Here is a 17,828-nt window from a genome sequence, read left to right as displayed (position 1 = left end):
CGTGGTACATCCCATCATGGCAAAATCGATATCCACGGATTCGGCATGATGCAAGGAATCCATAGATACCACAATTATGATTTTCTGACAAACTGTTCAAAAGTTATTGGTCAAAATAGCAATTGTTCATATCTCATGACCCATAGGTGGCGCTATTTCCAACTTTGCATTGGAACCTCAACACATGCTTCTGATGAAGTGTACCAATTTTCGTTTTGATTGATCAAACTTTGGCCGAGATACAGCCTCTTAGCCTAATTTGGGTGGACCTCGTTAAGTTTGCGACATTATAACTTTTTTTTTTCCAGTATAACAAAAAAATCGGGAACAGTACTTTTATGCGGCTCAGTCTGAAGATCATTTGAGTGCATGTTTGGAGAAAATTGGACAAAATTTGAAGGAGGAGTAGCGAAAAAACTGAATACTGTACATTTCAAAATGGCCACTACTGTAATGGGCGGGGTCTTAATGTAAGGTATTGGTTGTGATCAGCATGATGAGTGGAATCAGGTGTACTAAGTTTCATGTCTCTAGATCAAAGGGTTCAAAAGTTATAACCATTTCAATGTTGAATTTTTGAACTGGTGGTGGCGCTATAGAGTTGGTCCTAGAGGGTCAAAAATTGGTCCAATTACTATTCACTAGCATCACTACAAGTGTGCCAATTTTCATCATTTTCCTACTTACGGTTCATAGGGCTGCCATAGACTCCCATTCACGGAATAATAATAATAATAAGATTAAAGCTGCAAGCAGCCTTACGGGGCCAAGCCTTCAATGGTTCCATGGGTTCAAAAAGTACTTAAAAATACTTTGCTTTCAAAACTTTAAAAGAAACTTTAATAACCAAAGTATTCTTACTCATTAACTTCTTACCTCACAAAAGAAATGAGATCATCCAGCTGCCGAGGTTCAGTAGTAAAAAAGAGAATGAACTCAAAATAAAGACTTTGCATATAAATGAAACACACGTTGTATTTAATAGGAAGAAAGAATAGTACAACGCGTTTCAGTATGATAAAGAAATTGAAATGACACAACTTTATAAAGTTGTAAGACAAAGGACTTGAACCCACAATCTCTGGGTCATATGCCTGTCACTCATTGAGCCCCTGGGAAGTCATGTGTTTCCATAGATGTAGAAGTTCCATAGTTCAAATGAGAATCAACTCAAAATGAAGATTTAGTATTTAAATGGACAGCATGTTACGTTTAATGAGTTTAGTTGATATTATTGTGATTCACTGTTAGGTGGTTGTCCTGCACCTTTAACAAATAAAGTTAGTCCAAGATGCAGTATATAGATCAATAAAATATTATTTTACAACATTAAGATTAACAGGTTCTTGTAAGAATCTTACAATTCTGGACTTTTGGTACTACTAAGAATATTGAACTGCAATGAAGCAATTTTGGGTTGACCTTGTTAAAGTTGTGACATCATAATTATTGAATGAAGATAAACATAAATATACGTTTCTGTGTTGCTCAGATGGAAGATCATCTGCTCTATTTTTTGTAGGAATTTATCTAACGTTGAATGAGAAGTAGCAAAGAACTGAAAACTGTACTTTTTCTAAATGTGCAGTAATGTAAAGGGTTAAGTCTTAATGCTTTTTATTGTTTGCAATCACCTTAATGAGAGGAATATTTTTTGTAGTGTGGTCATGTGTCACACGGGATTTGAACCCATGATCAAGAAGGGCTCAGGGTTTGTAGCATGTGGGTCAACAGCTCACACCACTCAGAGGATGCTGAAATGGAACGCTGCAGAGGAGAGGCTTCAGTGTAAAAATAATAATTATTAATGATTGGTTAAGTGGTGTAATTAGTGTAATGCAATTAGTGTAATTAAGTGGAGTAATTAGTGAGGTTTATAAGGCTGGCAAACAAGGAGACTTGTTTCTGTGTTTCTTGACAAGGTGAGTTTAAGCAGGTCATAGATTAAGCAATCTCATTTGAAATTATATCAGTGTGCTGTTCCAATTCTTCTGTATGAAACTAAGAGTTAGGTTGTTGAAAGTATTTTAGACATCTTAATTATGTGTGTTTTGAATGAATGTTGACAAAATGGCTGCTCTCATGAAGGGCTGCCACATGCTTTCTACAAACATTTAATATTAATAGCCCTGTTCATGCTAAAAAGTATGCAATGGTGATAGTGCTTTAAATAAGTTTGGTTAAAAAGTTTAGCACAATTTTAATGTAAATTTTTTACATTACTTTGTTAAAGTATGTTGAATTTTGAAATTGAATAGGCACGTGATGTTGATTTTGGACAAACTATTTATTTAATGTTTGTGCAGGTGCACTGCACATGTCTGCTACAATTAATACTTGGTTAATAAGACAATCTGAATGTTTGTTTAATAATATAACTTAATGTCTGTTTTATAATAATGATAATAATAAACTAGACAAAGTTCGTCGAGACAAATTTTAAGTTGACTTGTGAAAGTTTGGAACAGAAAGTTTTAAGTTAAAGTTAGTTTATAGTTTAAATTAGTTTAAAGTTTAAAGTAGTTTATAGTGTAAATTAGTTTATAGTTTAAAATAGTCTAAATTTTAAATTAGTTTGAATTTTAAAGTAGTTTAAAGTTAAATTAGTTTAAATTAGTCTAAAGTTTAAATTAGTTTGAAATTTAACAGTTTAAAGTGTAAAAGTATAGTTTCAAGTAATTTAAAGTTGCTACAGTGTTTCTAGTGGGTTGCTAAGGTGTTGCTAGGGTGTTGCTAGGGTGTTGCTAGGGTGTTGCTAGGTGGTTGCTAGGAGGTTTTGGGTGGTTTCTAGGGTATTGCTAGGCGGTTGCTAGGGTGTTCTGGGTTGTTGCTATGGTGTTAAGCGGTTGGTAGGGTATTCTGTGTGGTTGCTATGGTGTTGCTAGGGGGTTGATAGGGTGTTCTGGGTGGTTGCTATGGTGTTACTAGGCAGTTGCATGTCATGGGCTGTCCTACACCATAGTAAGTCAACTTTGGGCTGCTCCTGCCCCCCAGGGGTGCAACTTTTACTCCACTGTGAGGTATTTTCTTACAGAGCCTGTCAGCCTTTTCAAATGTGGTATATTACAAGTTTCTGAGAAATCATCGCTATTTAGTACGGCCTACAGTTGCTAGGGTGCTGTAACTGGTTGCTATGGTGTGTGAATTTAGAGTTTATGAGTTTAAATGAGTAAGTGTCCAGAGTTTATTAATTTATGAGTTTAATAGTTTTATGAGAGTTTATAAGAGTATGAGTTTATGAATTTAGAGTTTATGAGCTAGAATTTATAAGTTTAAATGAGTCTAAGAGTTCGGGTTTAGAGTTTATTAATTTATTATGAGTTTAAGAGTTTAAGATTAGATAGATAAGTGTCATATATAGACAGGGGCGTAGAATTTAGTAGGGACGCTAGGGACGTGTCCCTACCAATATCCAGTGACCCTGATATATCCCTAGCAATAATTTCGATCAAAACTTAAAATATATTTATAAATTGATTAGGGCAGGGCAAAAAAAATAGATTTTTCGATTAATCGTTTTTTAAAATGTGGTCGATTCAAAATCGATTCTTTCTATTTTTTTCCATATTAAGGACTCGCGGTGGTGCTGCGTCTTCTCTCTCAGCACTAGGCAAGCGCTGAATATTCACTTGCACAATCGGGCCAGCATTGCACCGTAACTAAAGTTTATCATTGATTTTACCAGTTTAAACATTCAAGCAATGTTAAACCATGCTGTGCTCGCGCACTCTCAGAGATGTCTTTCACTGCGTGCACGTTAATAAAGCCTAAATCCGCCTCACAAACAGCTCGCCAGAAACAAAAGTTTTATCACTGGATTATATCGCTTTACTGTAACAGTTAAAAACACGCAAAATTATGTCAATACTGTCTTGGTTAGTAACCTCGTAAAGACAGTCGGTTATGTCTTAAATTAGCATCAAAATCCTGTCCATTCATTGTATGCATTTAGTGTATAAGCTAGTGTACCTAAAATAAAGAGTTTTACTGTGTATACAGGTTTGTGGCTCTTAATTTATTTGTATTAATTAACCACTAGTAAACTTATGTCCACTGTTCTTTTTTTTTTTTTTTATAAATATAGGATTTGTATTACATCTATATTCATTATAGTCAAAGAATATAATCAAGAATCAAATCAGGAATCAAGAATCGAAATTGAAAATCGAATCGAGAATCAAAATTGAATCAATCTGAGAGCTTTCGAATCGAAATTGAACATGTGAATCGATACCCAGCCCTAAAATTGATGTCCCCGTCCCCACCAATTTCAAAATCAAACCTACGCCTCTGTATATAGATGAGTGTATTAGTTTAAATGAGTCTCAATAGCTCATATAGTGTATAGAATGGCAGTTTGATTGAGTCTAGGGCTTCAAAGTATTTAGATTTGAATTTTTGACAGTTGGGCAGTTTGAAAATGTGAAGATTCCACAATGTTAAGTCAATGGGTTTTAGCAAAACCGTAAGTCCGATCAGTCTGAAAAACTCGAGTCAGAACAGTTTGAGTGTCCGTGCCGAGTTTGGAGTATGTGAAGTTAAAGCTCTAGGAGGAGTAGTAGTAAGAAATTTAAGTCTCAGAAAAAGAATACTAATAATATTAAGTTTAAATAGCATTTCAGTAAGTTGACTTTCACAAGCCAAATTAAATATATATTTATATGTATATTCACATACGTGCATATCAAATATTTTATTTATCTTAATTAAATGCTTATTGATTTCAGAATTATATTTCTATGTGAAAATGGCTAGAAAATCATTATAGTGTAATGCAGTGAAATATTTTTGGGTGTTTTGTAAAACTGGCAACTTGAGTTACGCAAGTATACATAAAAATCTTTTTGTTTATATTTACAGATGCCACGACCTAAGAAAAGGGCCCGCATAGCCAAGAGGCTTGCACAACGGTGTGCAAATACAGAGGTTCCGCCGCTTCCTCTTGAAAAAAAGGCAGAGGCTGCACCGCTTCCTCTTAAAACAAGTGAAGCAGAGGTTCGGCCGCTTCCTCTTAAAAAAATGGCAGAGGCTGCACCACTTCCTCTTAAAAAAGGGCAAACAGAGGCTGAACCGCTTCCTCTTAAAACAAGTCAGGCAGAGGCTGCACAGCTCCCTCTTAAAACAAGTCGAGCCGAGGTTTTGCGGCTTCCTCGTAAAAAAATGGCTGAAAACAAAAATTCTGACAAAAATTCTGACAAAAATTCTGACAAAAATTCTGACAAAAATTCTGACAAAAACTCTGCTTCAAGCTCTGCTTCAAACTCTGTCAAAAACCCAGTCAAAAACCCAGTCAAAAACCCAGTCAAAAACCCAGTCAAAAACCCAGTCAAAAACCCAGTCAAAAACCCAGTCAAAAACCCAGTCAAAAACCCAGTCAAAAACCCAGTCAAAAACCCAGTCAAAAACCCAGTCAAAAACCCAGTCAAAAACCCAGTCAAAAACCCAGTCAAAAACCCAGTCAAAAACCCAGTCAAAAACCCAGTCAAAAACCCAGTCAAAAACCCAGTCAAAAACCCAGTCAAAAACCCAGTCAAAAACCCAGTCAAAAACCCAGTCAAAAACCCAGTCAAAAACCCAGTCAAAAACCCAGTCAAAAACCCAGTCAAAAACCCAGTCAAAAACCCAGTCAAAAACCCAGTCAAAAACCCAGTCAAAAACCCAGTCAAAAACCCAGTCAAAAACCCAGTCAAAAACCCAGTCAAAAACCCAGTCAAAAACCCAGTCAAAAACCCAGTCAAAAACCCAGTCAAAAACCCAGTCAAAAACCCAGTCAAAAACCCAGTCAAAAACCCAGTCAAAAACCCAGTCAAAAACCCAGTCAAAAACCCAGTCAAAAACCCAGTCAAAAACCCAGTCAAAAACCCAGTCAAAAACCCAGTCAAAAACCCAGTCAAAAACCCAGTCAAAAACCCAGTCAAAAACCCAGTCAAAAACCCAGTCAAAAACCCAGTTACCTCCACAGAACTCTGAACAAAACTTTAAAATGTACAGAACTTTACATGAAAATGCTTTGAATACTTTACCTGCATGTGTTGAATTTCTACAGAAACCATTACTGAAAGGTTCCTTTCATCAAGGTGATGCCCGCTTTGGAAATTCACGTGGCAGACAGTGTGGTGCCATCAGTCTGATAGCAGTGTTGATGAGCAAGATGAAGAACGTGTTGACCTGGACAACACAAGATCTCAATGGTGTATTGGTTGCAGGAACACGCCTTTATGAATCTTTACGAAACCAGGGTAACATAAATGACCGGGAAGTCATGGGTAGGCATTACATTGCTGTCCATGAATTACCAAGGAGACATGTGCTGGGTAATACTGTCTTTTCCATAGAATATGCAGAGTCTCTCACTGGATTTGTTAATGTTGATGACTATGATGAATCCTTAAGGAATGTGGCCATGCCAGTTGATGTAGCTCTTCAGCGAGCTCTATTGAGTGCTGATGCTTTCCTTTTATGTATTTGTGCCAACACATGTGCAGTTATTAAGGAGGGCTCATGGTATGCCTTTGTTGATTCTCATGCTAACATGACAGAGACAAGTTGTGTTGCTTATCACAGCACCATAGAATCTTTGTATAACTACATTAATGAGATGGCACAGTCATTTGGGGTAATTGCGCCACGATTTGAGATAACTGGAGTTTTTGCTCATGCAGATGCTGAAGTTTCTCACTCGCTGGAGGCAGACCGCAGCAGTTTTCCATGCTCTTCTGGTAAAGCACTTTACAGTGAAGTTCTAAAACGCAAACCTAAGGTATGCAAATCTGTGACGACTGAGGTAAGGTCATCTGTCTTTCAATCACCTGAGGCTGAAGTTCAAAATACAAGCACTGATGTTCCCATGCCACAACCAGTGTGTAATGTGTTGCCGAGTAAAGGAAAAAGGGGGAGAAGTAAAAATCAGTATGAACTATCAGAGAAATGGGTTACGAAGTCCCACTCGCTGGAGGCAGACCGCAGCAGTTTTCCATGCTCTTCTGGTAAAGCACTTTACAGTGAAGTCTTAAAACGCAAACCTAAGGTATGCAAATCTGTGACGACTGAGGTAAGGTCACCTGACTTTCAATTACCTGAGGTTGAAGTTCAAAATACAAGCAATAATGTTCCCATGTCACAGCCGGTGTGTAATGTATTGCCGAGTAAAGGAAAAAGGGGGAGAAGAAAAAAGCAGGATGAGCAGGTCTCTGAGAAACGGGTTGAAAAATCTCATGTTGAAAATGTTGTAGATGACATAATTATTACTGATGTTTCAATTCCAGAAATATTTTTTTCTCTCTTGACTGTTAGAGATCAGCAAGCTTTATGTGAACTTTTGCTTTTGACAAATGATAACAGTGACTGTGATGTTGCAACAAACTTTGGTCCCATTGCAGGTCCGTGTCAGACAAAGAGTATCAAACCAGATGGTAACTGCTTTTTCAGATCACTGGCATATGCGATTTGTGGAAGTGAGGACAAACATTTGAAGATTCGCCGTGCAGTTGTCAAACACCTGAAAATGAACGCTTCAATATTTGAGAGGTATGTGAGAAGTGAGTATACTTCAGTAGAGGACTACTTGATACAATCTAGAGTCTATTATTCTGGGTCATGGGTCACTGAAATTGACATCTTTGCTTCTGCTGATCTATTTAAAACAACAATAATGACTTTTAATGATGGCCGGTGGAATGCACACAAACCTACTGGAGAGGTAATTGTAAACAATGCAATATATTTGAAAAACTGTAATGGTAATCATTATGAAGTTGTGACATGTGTCAAGCACAGAGATCAAGACATTTGCGCAGCAAAGTGTGGGAATGCTACTTCAAATGAGGTGAGAATGCTATGTCTGCGTAAAAGGAAGGTAAGTGACGCTGCAGAATGTGACCAAGAGACCAAGAGACAGAAACAATGGAAGTATGAGAAGTCCAAGTATGATAGTGACATTGATTTCAGACAGAATAAAATTGCCCATGCCAAAACAAAATACCGTGATGTTCAGTTTCAGAAACATGTTTGCCAGTATTCTCAGATGAAATATAAAAATAATGTCTCATTTCAGGCAACTGTACGTGAGTATTCCAAGAAGAAATATCTTCAAAACCTGGCCTTTAACACAAGAGTGCGTGAGTATTCCAAGAAGAAATATCTTCAAAACCTGGCCTTTAACACAAGAGTGCGTGAGTATTCCAAGAGGAAATATCTTCAAAACCTGGCCTTTAACACAAGAGTACGTGAGTATTCCAAGAAGAAATATCTTCAAAACCTGGACTTTAAAGTAAGAGTGCGTGAGTATTCTAAGACAAAATATCACAAAGATGTAAACTTTCATTTCAGTAAAATACAAAAAGGCTGTGAGGTATATGCAAAAAAAAGGGAAAAACAGAAAGACATTGGTGTTGCCATTGCTGGTTTTCGTCAAGAAGTGAGTAGAGGTCCAGAGTTTGTGTGCTGTGTTTGTCACCGTTTACTTTTCAGAAAGCAGGTTACTGAATGCAAACCAGAATGCTATGAAGACAAAGGAGACAAAATTGCTGCTTTGGCAAGAAGATGCATCACCCTGAGGTATGTGCATGTTTGTGATGAAAAATGTCATAATACTTCTGGTTTTTCTCCAAGGTGCAAATTGTGGATTTGTCCAACCTGTCATCGAAAAATTATCAGTGGAAAACTGCCTGAAGAGAGTGTTGCTAACAATATGCATTTGGTGGACATTCCAAATCAACTAAAGTGTCTTAACTCTTTGGAACAACATCTTGTGGCACGTAATATTCCTTTTTTGAAGTTACTCTGTCTTCCCCGTGGAAAACAAAATGGCTGCCATGGACCGGTGGTGTGTGTTCCTGTAAATACTGCAGATGTGTCAAATATTCTTCCACGAAATGAATGTGATGACAAGATGATAAGGATAAAACTGAAGCGCAAGTTAACCTACAAAGGGCATTATGAGTACAAGCATGTTCACACTGATCGTGTTAGAAATGCTCTGCGACGTTTGATCAGGTGCAATAAATGGTACAAGGATGTGGAGATTAATGAACAATGGATCAACTCTTTGAATGAACCAGAAGAGAATGTTGCTGAAGAAATGGAGGAACAAGCTGACGTTGAAAAGAGTGAAGAGGAAAATGATACTGAAGAACAGCCAGAGGAAGACTTGACTTACATCAAAGAGCAGAGTGGTCTTTTGTCAGACACATGTTTACAACCTGTCGATCTTGGTTCAGAAGTAATTGATCAGCACTTTCAAGATGTATTAAATGTGGCACCAGCTGAAGGTAACAGTCCTGTTAAATTACTGTCTGATAAAAGCAATGAAGCAAAATGTTTTCCTGTTCTCTTTCCAACTGGTGGTCCAACATTCCATGATGAGAGAGAAAGAAAGATCACACTGTCACGATACTTGAATGCAAGAATCCTCAACGCAGATGGACGTTTTGCACGGAGTACAGACTTTATTTTCTATGCACAATACATGTCGGAGTTGGATCAAATTGTATCTAATGTTTCTATTGCTTTGCGAAAAGGGTCGGACAAGAGGTTGTTGCAAGGAGTAACCTCGGATATGCTGACAAACCCAGAGTCGTTAGCTAAAATATTGAATTATGATGAAGGATACAAATTTTTGAGACCAGTCCGTGGAACGCCACCCTATTGGCAATCGACTCAAAAAGACCTTTTTGCTCTCATAAGACAACTAGGTATTCCAACTTTCTTTGCATCCTTTAGCTCTGCTGATCTCAGATGGCCTGAAATGATCAACACCATCCTGGAGCAAGAACAGAAAAATGTCAGTGTTGATGAGCTTGACTGGTCTGAGAAATGTGGACTAATTCGACGAAACCCAGTCACTGCTGCAAGGATGTTTGATTATAGATGGCATTGTTTTTTGAAGGATGTCATTATGTCACCTGCTCAACCTATTGGAAAGATCAAAGACTACTTCTATCGTGTAGAGTTTCAACAGCGTGGATCTCCTCATGTTCATTGTCTGTTTTGGGTTGAAAATGCTCCAAAGTTAAATGAAGACAACGAAGACAGTGATGCTTTGGTTGCTGCTTTCATAGATCATTATATCACTTGTGAGACACCAGGAGATGATGACGCAGAACTTTATGAGACTGTGAACAGTGTTCAAAAGCACAGCAGAAGACATTCCAAGACATGCCGGAAGAAAAACACAGTGTGTAGATTTAATTTTCCACGGCCTCCATCTAGCCGCACCTTTATAACAAGAGCTATACGAGATGACTTGAAAGGCAATGATGGAAATGAGACTGCAAGTGCAATTCTGAAGAAAATCAAAACTGCGTTAACAGAATCTGAAGTCAATTTTGATTCAACAGATGCCTTTTTCCAATCCATTGGAATTAATCAAGCTGTGTTTGAGAAGGCGTACAAGAAATGTTCTAAAAAGAAAAGTGTCGTCTTGAAACGAAGTCCAAAAGATGTTTGGGTAAATCAATATAACCCTCATTTATTGCGTGCATGGCAAGGCAACATGGATATCCAGTATGTCACAGATGCTTACTCTGTAGTGGTTTATATTATTAGTTACATCACAAAAGCAGAACAAGAAATGGGACTGTTGTTGCAACGTGCACAAAATGAAGCTATGAATGGAAATCTTGAAGCAAGATCATCATTAAAAATGTTGGGAAGTGTATATCTACACAACAGAGAAGTTTCAGCACAAGAGGCAGTGTATCGCCTAACAGGTATGCACTTGAAAGAATGCTCTCGCAAAGTCCAGTTTATTCCAATTGGAACTGATCCTGTGAAGATGAGTTTGCCTTTGCGTGTTCTCCAAAACAAAGATGACCATTGTGGTGAAGAGAATTTTTGGATGAATAGTTTGGTTGACCGATACAAGAGTAGACCAAAAACAGAACATTTTGAGATTCTGTGTCTGGGCAGTTTTTGTTCAGAATACAGGATATTGTCAACATCTGAGCTATCTTCACAAAACAAAGAAAATGTGATCAAGCTTGACAACAATTGTGGTTATATGATAAGAAGAACTCGAACTGAACCTGCAGTAATAAGGTATCCAAGATTTTCACCAACAAAAGATCCTGAGAAGTACTATCATTCACTGCTACAACTTTTTTTACCACATTATGAAGATTACCAGCTGAAGCCTGAGAAGTTCCACACTTATGAGGATTTCTACAACAATGGTGCTGTGAAATGCGGAAGTAATGTGACTGAAGTAAAATCTATTGTTGATTCTAATCGAGCACTGTTTGAAAAGGACAGCGATGAAATGGACCGAGCTCAACAGGTTTTGGAGCTGGGTGTTGATTTGGAAGATGCTTGGGCTGCATTGTGTCCTGAAACAGAGAAGGAGCGCCATGAATGTATCGAGCTAAAGAAGAATAACGTACTTCCTGAAGAAGATGATTCTGACACACTTATTCCAGATCTTGTAGCGAACCCTCGAACTGCATTCACAATTGAGAACAGTAATGCTGCAATGTCTCGAGATGAAGCATTGGGTTTACTAAGATCATTAAATGCTAAACAGTCTGCAATATTTTACAAAGTTCGCGACTGGTGTTTACAAAAACTGCATGGAGAAAATCCTGAACCGTTTCGCTTGTTTGTTACTGGTGGAGCAGGCACAGGAAAAAGCCATTTAATCAAAGCAATATGCTATGAATCTTCTAGACTCTTGTCTCAGCTGTCTGACAACCCTGATGAGCGGAGTGTGATTTTATGTGCATCAACTGGAGTAGCTGCATACAACATTGGCGCTGCTACCATACACCACACTTTTTCAATTGGTGCTAATGTCAAACTGCCATATCAACCACTAAGTGATGACAAAATCAATTCTCTGCGTTCCAAACTTGGATGTTTGCAGATTTTGATTATTGATGAAGTATCCATGGTTGACCATCACCTTTTGTCATATGTTCATGGGAGATTGAGACAAATCAAACAAACTGGTGATTACTCCCTCTTTGGAAAAGTAAGTCTTGTAGCTGTAGGAGATTTTTATCAGCTGCCGCCTGTCAAAGGAACTCCACTCTATGCTGATACAAAAGGAGTGAACCTTTGGGAAAACCACTTTGAAATTGCTGAATTAACTGAAGTTGTTCGGCAACAAGATGTAACTTTTGCTGAAACCTTAAATCGTCTGAGAGTTCGTAAAAAGAATGAACCTCTAAGCTCAGGTGACATCAACATGTTGAAGCAACGTGAAACAGGAGAAGAATGCGGTGATGTTCATATATTTCCTACAAATAAAGAGGTTGATGAATACAATATTCAGAGACTAAATGAGGTTTGTCCTGAGGCAATCAGTATTCGAGCTCAAGACTTTGAGAGAAATCCAAAAACTGGAAGGATTGAAAAAAAAGTTGGATTTCATTTAACCGTTTTCAACTCCTGTTTGGCTAAATGTGTTTCCTTGGGTGTTGGAGCAAGAGTTATGTTAAAGAAAAATATTAATGTTTCGGATGGACTTGTGAATGGAGCATTTGGTACAGTTGTCCATATTAGCAGAAGTCAAAAACAGGACGACGATGATTATGATGATGACTTTCCATCAGCCATTCATGTGGAATTTGATGATCCAAATGTGGGAAAAATTCAGAGATCAAACCAACGACATAGATTTTCCCAAAATTCTACAGTAATTGAAGTTCAAGAAGATCAAGTCACAACCAACGGTGGATTAAGGCGCCAATTTCCACTTAGACTGGCATGGGCATGCACTGTTCACAAAGTCCAAGGGCTCACAGTAGATAAAGCTGTCGTATCCCTTGACAAGATCTTTACTTCAGGACAAGCATATGTTGCATTGAGTCGTGTGAGAACTCTCAATGGACTAATTATTCAAAACTTCAAGGAGTCTGTAATATACTGTAATGATCAAATTGACTTGGCAATGAAAAATATACCAAAATTTCCATTAGAAAGTCACACTTTCTCAAAGACACCTGGTATATTTACAATTGCTCTTCAGAATGTGCAAAGTCTTCAAGCTCATGTTCAAGATATTCAAGCTCACAGACAACTTATGAATGCAGATTGTATTTGTTTAACTGAAACATGGCTAAAAGTTGAAGACCAAGTACAAATACCAGGATTTATTTTCAAGCATAATCCAAGAGCTAAGTGCTATGACAACAGCACTCCCCTTTTCAGTAATTTAAAACAACAGCGAGGAGGTGGGGTTGCTATTTACTGTTGTGAAAACATGTTTTTTAAAGTCATCATTCCAGAACCTTGCAATTTGGAATGTTTGTACTTCTCAGTTCCACATATCAGTTTGAATGCTGCTCTGCTGTACAGGCCTAATTCATATCAAATTGATGTGTTTCGACAAAATCTGTTACATGTCATTACTGAGCTGGAAAAACATCCAGGAAAAAAAGTAATTATGGGAGACTTCAATGAGGACATCTTAACATCATCTTCAATTGGGACACTAATGGAAGTCCATGGATACAGTCAACATGTGCAATGTCCTACAACTGAAAAGGGTACGTTAATAGACCATGTCTATATTAAAGATGCAGAAAATGTTACAATTGAAATTGTTTCAACTTACTATAGTTACCATGAAGCAATACTAGTTTCAGTAAGGTAATTGACATTTCTGACACATAATGAAGACTGTATAACTGCATTTTTCTTTTCTGTGCCCCTGCCCTGCTACAATTAATCTGAGATTGAGGTCCATGAAGGTCTGTTCAAGTTCACAAGTGAAAACGGTATGTTATTAGACCATTTATTTCAAATCATTTCAATAAGAAAATGATTCATTTGTTGTAATTTCTGCAAGTCCACTAGTATGCTATCAAGAAAGGTTTACTCATGTAAGGTAATATGTCTGATTTATGCAGCACGCTGAACTAAGAAATGTATATAATTACACTGTCTATTCTGTTTTTGTTCGTACAATGTGACGCACATCTTGAGATTCCAAGGTCTATACAGTCCTGACCATTCCATACCAAGTTCTATCCATTGTTCATCGGGCACAAACCAGCACCTCCCATAATTGCTCTTCTTTCTGGAGCTCCAAAGCTACATCCAGTCAAGGTTTTTGTAGTTTTTATGCATTAAATTTGTGTTTGATTTTTCTTCATTTTAGACAATGGTTTTGTTTTTTAGCTGAATTTGTTTTTGATCTAATTTCTGCCAGTCTAAGCCATCCAAACAACACTGGATGCTTCCAATCAGCATAGGAAGCATCCACAAAGACTGCCTGCATTCCTACAGTTGTCTTATAAAATGCAATTAAGTTAATAGGATTACAAGAAAACATCTAAAAATGATCTAGAAAACTTCACATAGAAAGGTAAGTTGACATGATTGTGTACATTTTAATAGTTTAAAAAGAAAATATTTAAGGCACTATCAACTAACAATATAATTTCAGATTTATAAACTGTATGTTATCTTACCTTTTTGTCAGTAATTTTTTTTTTTTTTGATTTCTGAAACACTGAAGTCATAATTCCTCCATATACCCATCACAAGATTTTCTGCTCCATGAACTCCTCTATAGAAGCACACAAAATAAAAATAATATCTTTTTTGATCAGCTATGTCTGCAAAGCTTGAATGAAAGCATGTCAATTTCAGTTAACAGATTATCTACATTAATGGCAATATGTTTTTGTGTAAACTGCTTCACTTTCATCAAGCAGTTTGTTATATGTATGTAATCTCTGCAGATTTCTGAATGAACTGAAGTTATAATTTCCTCCATATGTCATCACAAGATTATCTGCACCATGAACTTTTATAAAGAATCGCACAACTATTAAGATGGTAAGTTTTATTGAAGTAAATTTAAGTTGTGGACATTTATACAAGCACTGATAATCTACTAATGGTACACTTTCAGATTTGTGCAGCAACTCTAACTACTGTTGATATTTTGAAGTCCACATATCCCTATACAAATGTCCACAAAAGGTAAGCTATCAGACCATGTCTATATTAGTTGTGAAATGTTTAATGTGAAGACTTCACTTATAGCACTTGTTGAATGAATGTAATATTTTCAGATTTCTGAAATTCACCAAAGTCCTAACTTCCTCCATACATCCATCACAAGATTATCTGCACCATGAACTTTTATAAAGAATCACACAACTATTAAGACCGTAAGTTTTATTGAAGTAAATTAAGTTGTAGACATTTATACAAGCACTGATTAATCTACTAATGGTACACTTTCAGATTTGTGCAGCAACGCTAACTACTGTTGATATTTTGAAGTCCACATATCCCTATACAAATGCCCATAAAAGGTAAGCTAACAGGCCATGTCCATGTTAGTTATGAAATGTTTAATGTTAAGATTTCACTTATAGCACTTTGTTGAATGGATGTAATATTTTCAGATTTCTGAAATTCACAGAAGTCATAATTTCCTCCATATACCCATCACAAGATTCTCTGCTCCATGAACTTTTATAAAGAAGCGCACAACTGATAAAACAGTAAGTTTTATTGAAGTAAATTTAAGTTGTGGACATTTATACAAACACTGATTAATCTAATGGTACATTTTCAGATTTGTGCAGCAACTCTAACTACTGTTGATATTTTGAAGTCCACATATCCCTATACAAATGTCCACAAAAGGTAAGCTAACAGACCATGTCTGTGTTAGTTGTGAAATGTTTAATATGAAAACTTCACTTATAGCACTTTGTTGAATGAATGTAATATTTTTTAGATTTCTGAAATTCACCAAAGTCCTAACTTCCTCCATATATCCATCACAAGATTATCTACACCATGAACTTTTATAAAGAATCGCACAACTATTAAGACAGTAAGTTGTATTGAAGTAAATTTAAGTTGTGGACATTTATCCAATCACTGATTAATCTACTAATGGTACACTTTCAGATTTGTGCAGAAACTCTAACTACTGTTGATATTTTGAAGTCCACATATCCCTATACAAATGTCCACAAAAAGTAAGCTAACAGACCATGTCCATGTTCGTTATGAAATGTTTAATGTTAAGATTTCACTTATAGCACTTTGTTGAATGAATGTAATATTTTCAGATTACTAAAATTCACCCAAGTCATAATTTCCTCCATATACCCATCACAAGATCCTCTGCTCCATGAACTTTTATAAAGAAGCGCACAACTGATAAAACGGTAAGTTTTATTATTAAAGTAAATTTAAGTTGTGGACATTTATACAAGCACTGATTAATCTAATGGTACACTTTCAGATTTGTGCAGAAACTCGTACTATTGATATTTTGAAGTCCACATATCCCTAAACAAATGTCCACAAACAGAAAGGTAACAGACCATGGCTATGTTAGTTGTGAAATGTTTAATGTGAAGACTTTACTTATAGCACTTTGTTCAATGAATGTAATATTTTCAGATATCTGAAATGCACTGAAGTCAAAACTTCCTCACATATACCAATGAAAAGATTGTATGCGGCATTAACTTCTCTAAAGTGTACAACTGATTAAAAAAGGTAATGTATAATGCATATATTCAAACTAGTTACTGAAAACATATCATTTTTGTGATTTGGTTTATTTCTTTTCCCCTTCTAGAAATAGTGACAACAACATTCTTCTGAACTATCAATTCAAAAATTGTTCTGAAAAAACTTTAAACCTATGCAGGCAGTCAATAGTCAATTGTTATTTTACAAATGAATACATAATCTCCACAGTAACAATGTTGAATGGATGGCTTGTATTACATTTGGCCTATGTATAGTTACTTTAATATGTGCCAGCCAAAAGAGGATGGCCTGCCCCTGCTGAGTCTGGTTCCTCTCAAGGTTTCTTCCTTTGCCACTACGCTGATTATGCTCCAGCCCTTGGTCCATGATGTTCCACACTGCTATCTATGGGAGTTTTTCCTTGCCACTGTCGCCTTTTTGGCTTGCTCACTGGGGTATTAAGGCACAACATGTTAAATAAAGTAATAAAGATTTTTTTTTAAATAAATTGAGTGAAATATACTTTGTCTCTGTAGCCATATACTTCATTTTAATGTCTTTGATTTTCTACTTGTATTAAATGGATGTAGACACTATATTTAGTATATGAATTGATTCTACAAACTTGGTGTCTTTTACAAAAAGTGCATCATAAAACAGCTTAGTGGATCGAGCATTTACATAATTTTCATTTAATTTGTAGTAAGCTATAATTTTTTAACAGTTGTTTTTATTTTGAAATATTAAAATTAGTAAGTGACTGTCTTCAGGACAACAGTTAAAATGTTGTCAAACTTGAATGTTTTAACTTTAAGTATTGTCAGTGGGCAAAGTTAAACTATTATATATGCATTTGTTTGGTTTAAAGCTTTATGTAGTTAACTTGAAATTTATAAAAGCCAGCCTAATTAAAAAAAATTAAGTTTACTTAGACCATGACAAACATCCAATCACACCCTTCTACTCTCTAGCTCACTACACACAATACACAAAAGGAAATTGACATGACCATGAACACACAAAGGCAAAAAGTATTAATATGAAGAAAACCGCTTACATTGCAAGAATAGTAGATTGTCAAGGACCGCTATAGCAATCCTTTTTTCACAAAACTTTCTGGATACTCGAGAATGAAAGAATGAACAATGTTTCTAAAACCAAAAGAAAGATTAAAACAATGCTTACCTGGATAATAAAGGAACAATTTTATAAAGTTGGACAGGACTCTAACTCACAATCTCTGGGTGATGTGACTGTTACTCATCTAGTAGGACCATTGGGGAAAATTGTTTTTTTTTATATATGTTTTTTACCAAGATGCCAAAGTTCCATTAATCAAGTCAAGCATGAATCTTTATATGAATGTGCCACATCATATT

The 17,828-nt window shown here is 36.3% G+C and overlaps 1 protein-coding gene across 1 annotated transcript; it reads left to right on the top strand.

Moving 5' to 3' along the window:
• The first annotated feature begins 7,413 nt into the window (after nucleotides 1-7,413).
• Nucleotides 7,414-16,927, top strand: LOC130081238 (uncharacterized). Its single transcript, XM_056246221.1, has 10 exons — nucleotides 7,414-8,556; nucleotides 13,673-13,715; nucleotides 13,924-13,963; nucleotides 13,997-14,046; nucleotides 14,156-14,305; nucleotides 14,685-14,928; nucleotides 15,360-15,458; nucleotides 15,533-15,603; nucleotides 16,375-16,473; nucleotides 16,556-16,927. Exons 1-3 carry the CDS (start codon nucleotides 7,505-7,507, stop codon nucleotides 13,945-13,947), a joined length of 1,119 nt encoding a protein of 372 aa, XP_056102196.1. The 5' UTR covers nucleotides 7,414-7,504; the 3' UTR covers nucleotides 13,948-13,963; nucleotides 13,997-14,046; nucleotides 14,156-14,305; nucleotides 14,685-14,928; nucleotides 15,360-15,458; nucleotides 15,533-15,603; nucleotides 16,375-16,473; nucleotides 16,556-16,927.
• The last annotated feature ends 901 nt before the right edge of the window (nucleotides 16,928-17,828 follow it).

The sequence above is a fragment of the Rhinichthys klamathensis genome, unplaced genomic scaffold (genome assembly GCF_029890125.1).
Source record: "Rhinichthys klamathensis goyatoka isolate OS25496 unplaced genomic scaffold, OSU_Roscu_1.1 h1tg000036l_1, whole genome shotgun sequence".
Classification (NCBI taxonomy): domain Eukaryota; kingdom Metazoa; phylum Chordata; class Actinopteri; order Cypriniformes; family Leuciscidae; genus Rhinichthys; species Rhinichthys klamathensis.
Note: the sequence above shows the minus strand (reverse complement) of the source record. Positions and strands in the feature narration are given on the sequence as shown.